Genomic DNA, 6,000 nt, shown 5'->3' with positions numbered 1-6,000 from the left:
AAATGTGAGTGTTATATAAATTGGGTTTGTTTTTTGGACTGTTTCTAATTTCCTTTTAACTTTTGTACTATGTGTTTTTTAATCTGTATGCCGCCCTGAGTCCTTGGGAGAAGGGCGGCATATAAATCTAATAAATCCAAATCCAATCCAATCCACTGGATTGTTTGGCAGTCAGGATTCAGGCTGGGTGCAAGATTTAAATCATATGAGTTGCTCTCACTGATGATTTATGATGGGATTGTGTCAGCCCAATGAGAGAGACCAGAGTAAGAAATCAACTCTATAGGAAGGCTAAAACTACTTTTACTGATTATGGTTGAGATCAAAGTAACTTGCAAATATGATTATGTTGCACCTCACCTCCTTTTTATATTTCTGTGAATTAAGGTGGTGTCTGAGTTATTTCTGAAGGGTAAATGTATAATTGTACTTACAACTGCTGTAAAAAAGATGCTACTTCTTTGCCTCTTTTTTTCTATTTTTCTTTTCTTCCTTCTTTGCACTTTTAGCTGTTTTTTATTTTTATTTTTTTTCTTCCTCATTCCATATTCATTTGTAGTAGTTTTTATTCTTGTTTTTAAAACAGCAATTACATGAGGCGATGATTGGGAACAAGACCACCTGGACTAGAGAAAATAATTTAACCTTCCTGAGTAAAAATAACTATAGAAAGATGATTGTTGGCACTATGGAAAAAAGGGGTTAAATCGCATCATCTCAATCTTTGTCCTGCCAATCATCTTCCTGCAGCTTTTTGCCACTGTATTCTCATTAAGAGTTTAGACTTGATGAGACACTTTTAATATAATGGATTAGACCCAGATTTAATCACATAGTATTTAGGGCAAATCTATTGAAACAATCTTATTGATTTCAGTGAGTTTTTATGGATCACTATTTTTCAAACATGGAACTTTAGATGTATAGACTTCAACTCCCAGAATTCCCAAGCCAGCATGCCTGGGAGTTGAACTCCATAGATCCTTAAAGTTGACAGGCTTGAAAAACATTCATCTAGGTATTATTTTTAATCCAGACTTGTGGATTGCCAAGTGGGCAACATATCCTTGAGATGCTCCCTGATTTCCTAAAGGCTCTTTAGTGCTTTCAGGATGCCTTGGGGTGAGGAAAGTTCCTGAATGCAGAAATTTATTGAGAGGGGAGGGACACTTCCCAACCTTGAATTCAATTATGCATTGTACACAATCAGCATCCCAGCAGGCATGTTTTTAAATAATAAGCCTTTCTGAATGAACAGATTATTTCCTCTTGCCTATTGTGGCTGAATGTATTTCTATACCACTATAACCAGCAATAGAGTTACTTTTGTTCCTGCGGTATCCCAAAATCTGTTTCCCTTGCAAGTATATATCAGGAACATGGGCAAAGAGTGCTTATAGAGGAAATGAAGAAGGAAAAGTTATCAGTGATCTATATTAATGCTCTTTTTCAGGCATTTGCCCCAAATCTGCTTTTCTTGTAAAAATTGCTAATTGCTGAAACCATGTCCTGTATTTCTGTGCAGTCAGTTGAAGGCTCTGAAGTGAGAAACTGCTGAATCAAAGCTTTTGTTAGAAAGTAAAAATCCTTCCCTGTTCAGACCAAATCCAGGGATTCTTCAAACTATCCATCTTCTGAACAACTTTGTACTTCTGAAGAACAAGTTCAGCTCCTGTTGGCTTTAAAGAGCAACAATATATATTCTCCCTAACCCCTTCCTTCCCATTTCAAGATGCTGGCGTCTTGAATATTAACAAACTTCAGCAGTCAGGTGGCTTGCCTCTTACATGCTCTGAATAACAAGAAATGTTTTTTTTTTCAAAAATCCCCCAGAAAAGAATGGGGGGAGAGAGAGACAGAGAGAGAACACTGCTAATTTGCATATAGTTTTCTCTTCAAAAGAAATGTTCCAGTTTCAATTAACTAATTGGGACAATGATGAAAATAAGCTTTAGTCACAAATTAATAGCTCCCAACTGCTGTGAAAAGAAATACATGGTACTGACAGAAGGCAACAAATCATAACTTTTGAAGAAGTCTCTATATGACTTGCAGTTTTTTCCCAAAAACATTATGGCTGTTGTTCTACAGTACCAAAACACACCTTTAAAGAATCTAAATCGTAGCTTTTGTTGATTGAACAGCAAGATATTTTATAAATCAAAAGAACATGTTTCATGCCTTGTGTAACGAGTTGTTGAGTTCAGCAGCCCCCAGGGAAACAAGACGCCTGAGGGAAAAGATTCAGCAGACTTCTCTTGTCTACGTCTTCAGCTTTGGAACAGGCCCAAAATGATTTTAATCTCTATTGGACTAGATATTGCTGGGGTGATGTTTGTAATCCCAGAAGTCAACCCTAAGCATCAACACCACCCGACTTCCCCATGGACCACAAAGAATCAAAGTAGCCAATATTGTTAATGTAAAAAGTCTTAATGTTTACTCTTTTTAAAAAATATTGGGAAGGAATTGTACCTGGGAATTAATTGGTTGTAAATTAGGAATGGTTAATAGTTTCTTAAGCCACACATTTTTTACAAGATTGTTCATACTTTAATTATTAAGGAATATTTGCAGTCTAGAACAGAGTTATATAATAAAGGGAAATTATATAAAAAGGAACAAAGTACACGATACAAAAATATTATTTAAAAGAAAATTAGAATTTGCTTAGCTGCAAGAATGTTGATGGAATATGGACCAATTTGATATGTATTTAATACATTAGGTACTTTTTTAATGCTCACTATCCCTTTAATAAGTAAAATGTTTTCATTCAAGGTTGTGAAGGATTCTTTAAAGCAGGTGTGTCAAACTGGCAGCCCGTGAGCCAAATGAGTCACGTGCAGGCCACACCCACTCCAGCTCCACAAAGGGGGAAAACATTGCAAAACATCATGCAGCAAGTTTGACACCTGTAATTTAAAGTATTGAATTTTTATAACATTATCTTCCATTACCTGTTTTCATTATTATAAATAAGTGAGTTTTTGAATCTGCAATTGGATTATAAAAAAGCTTTTCAGACAGGATCCGATTTTTGAAATTGAGGAGCTGATGAAAATATGACTTGCCCATCTAGGAAGTGAATAAATTATATTCTTTACAAACTTCCTGTTGAGAATATGAACAGGAAAGGAATGGATCCATTCAATAATGAGATTAGATATGGAAGGAATAGAATACCCTATTTCCCCTCTCCAGCTGACTGAACTTCAGGATCATGAGTTAGCTGCTCTTCATCCTCGGTGGGTGGTCGCTTTCTCTTGAAAAAGCCCGTCTATTAAAGAAAAGATAGTGGAAAAAATAAAGTCAAATCAATCAAATCAAATCAAATTTTATTTGATTAGCCGCAACCCTCTCCCGAAGGACTCGGGGCGGCGTACAGTCAAAAAGATAAAATACACATAGGACACACATACATACGAAAAAACAAGGACAATTACATTTGTGCATGGAGGAGAGTAGACCTGCAAGTGAAAGACAATAAACACAGCTAAAAACACAGTTAAAACACAGTTTAAAATCCCCTAAATAAAATTGCTGAATTAAAAACCCCTCAGGAGCGTAACGAAGTTATGGTTGGGCCAGGCCAGATATTTGAAAAAGGTGGGTCTTGAGCTTAACACGGAAGGAGCGGAGGTCTGTAGTGGTCCTAATATCCGGGGGGAGGTCATTCCACAGGGCTGGGCCCGCCACAGAGAAGGCTCTGCTCCTAGGCGCCGCCCCATGACATTGTCTAGTGGACGGCACCTGGAGAAGTCCCTCTCTGTGCGAGCGAATAGGTCGTAGGGATGTATGGGGCAGAATACGGTCCCGGAGGTAACTAGGTCCAAGTGAGTAAGAAACAAGTCTCTTTAGACAAGAAGTAGTTTCTCATAGGTGGATGCTTCTGAGATGGCTAAACTATACCACACGAAGCTATACATTTATTTAGCATATTAACTGAAGAGCCAGAAAAGAAGCTAGGGTAACTTCCAACTACTATCTCAGCAATCTCATAACTGCCAACTATTTATTCATTTTAAGGAACAGAAGGAAAATCATCTGCTTGATCCTTTGTTCAGATCCATCAAGGCAGTTTCTATTCCAAAGCTAGGTTGTAATTGACAGTCAGAGGGGATAGTCCCAGGACAGGATCATTCGTTACGATCCTTAACTTTACTTAGACATTGCTTTTTATTTTCTGTTGTTGACGGATAAGTTTATGCAACCAGCAGAGATAAGAAATTTCATCAGCTATGTTGTCCAGATTACATGATATATCTCTGGCTACCTTGCCTTCAAAAAACAGACCCTGGTTTGCTCTCTCTCCAGTACAGCTGCCAACATGAAGAGGAACACGCTTTTGGATTTTTGCATCCTGTGCTTTATAGCCAGGCTTCCCTGCCCAGGGTTTCATGTACCTTCCAAAGAACAATAATGGAGACTGCAAGGAGGAGAAGTCCCACCAACACAGCTGTTAAGATCCACCACATAGGGATGTCTTTCTCAGCATCAGGGTTCACCCATTCCACCAGTGTTTTAGCCTGTGAGCAGCAGGAAAGAGATGGGAGAAAGAAAACCAGATGAATTAACAGGCTGATATTTTAGTGCAAAGTGACAGAGATTTTGTAGCCAAGAAGAAATAATAAAATAGTGGTTTTTTAGCCAAGAAGAAATAATAAAAGAGTGATTGTCATTCCCAACCCATACTTGCAAGACTGCTAAAAGATTGAGCTGTAATCATGTTTTAGAGGGGAGGATTTTGCTAAATTGTTATTAGTCACTCTATCAATCATATCTTGGATTAGGAAGATGAAATTTTGTCTCTACAAATAATCCATTTGCTTCCTCTTTGTAAGGTCAGGAAGTCTCCAACAAAATGATTGAAAGAATAAAGGTGTTTCTGATATAGCAAATTCTATCAAATCCTCAAGTTTTAGACAACATACTTGCCCAATTTAGATTAAGTGGGAAACAATGGCTAATCAGAGCCTTCATGGTTTGAGATCATTAAGAGAAAGAGAAAGGGCTGCACATGTGAATAAAGGACCATTGATAATCTCATTTTATTAACCAAAATACAGTCCTCCATATGAGCACACTATTATTTAATTCTCCAGGTGTCAGCAACTTTCCAGAACTATCCAGGAATGAATAAGGTAGTGCTCTAGATTTCTAAAATGGAAATAAAATGTTTCAGGGAAATATTCTATTAACTTTCAGTCCACCTCTAGCACTTTCAGCATTCAAGTTACAATACATAGATTATTGGAGGACAGGGACGTGCGGTCAGGGGAGGCAGGGGAGGAAGAGCCTCACCTCTCTTCATGAAATAATAGTATATAATATTATATACTATATATATATATAATATTATAATATTATATACATCCGTCCGGCCGCACCCGGGAGCTGAGGAGGCAGAAATGTTGTCGGCGCTGCCTGATGACATCATCCGGCAGCGCCGACATTTCTGCCTCCGCCCTCCGCAGCTCCCGGGCGCGCCCAGATGGAGGTAGCCAGAATGGCGCCGAGGCAGTCCGGCGGGTGAGCGAGCGAGGCAGCCTGATCCTCGGTCGCTCGCCCGCCGGACTGCCTCGGCGCCATTCTGGCTACCTCCGTCCGGGCGCACCTGGGAGCTGCGGAGGGCGGAGGCAGAAATGTCGGCGCTGCCAGATGACAAAAGCATGAAAGCGCAGCTGCCTGAATGGGAAAGCAACGAAAGGCACTGCGCTTTCACCCCGCTCAAGCCTTGCCGCCTGCATGGGAAGCCGCCTGAATGGGAAATGGGAATGGGAAGCGCAGCCGCCTGAATGGGAAAGCAATGAAAGGGGCAGCGAGGGCGGGTGGTGGCTGCAGGCGGCAAGGCTTGAGCGGGGTGAAAGTGCAGCCCCTTTTGTTGCTTTCCCATTCACCCTGCTCAAGCCTTGCCCGAGGGAGCTGGGGATTGGGCTTTGGGTTGGTGGGAGACCTTGAAGGAGTGGGGGGGGAAGTGGCGCCGGTGGAGGAAGCAAT

At 40.2% G+C, this 6,000-nt stretch overlaps 1 protein-coding gene across 2 annotated transcripts in view; it reads right to left on the bottom strand.

Annotated features, from left to right (window-relative positions):
* Positions 1 to 475: 475 nt before the first annotated feature.
* The window catches only part of ITGA2B (integrin subunit alpha 2b), a 61,088-nt gene continuing 55,563 nt past the window's right edge, over positions 476 to 6,000 (bottom strand). Inside the window, exons 29-31 of one of the 2 annotated variants that reach the window (XM_081969610.1) lie at positions 4,407 to 4,529; positions 3,187 to 3,280; positions 476 to 626 (exon numbers count right to left, since the gene is read on the bottom strand). In XM_081969610.1, coding sequence (XP_081825736.1) covers positions 3,188 to 3,280; positions 4,407 to 4,529 — 216 coding nt within the window. In that variant the 3' untranslated portion in view covers positions 476 to 626; position 3,187. Of the gene's footprint in view, positions 627 to 2,438; positions 3,281 to 4,406; positions 4,530 to 6,000 lie in introns of those variants that run through there. The other variant, XM_081969611.1, reaches the window with a different exon arrangement.

Source organism: Natrix helvetica, assembly GCF_964273705.1.
Source record: "Natrix helvetica genome assembly, chromosome: Z".
Classification (NCBI taxonomy): Eukaryota; Metazoa; Chordata; class Lepidosauria; order Squamata; family Natricidae; genus Natrix; species Natrix helvetica.
Note: the sequence above shows the minus strand (reverse complement) of the source record. Positions and strands in the feature narration are given on the sequence as shown.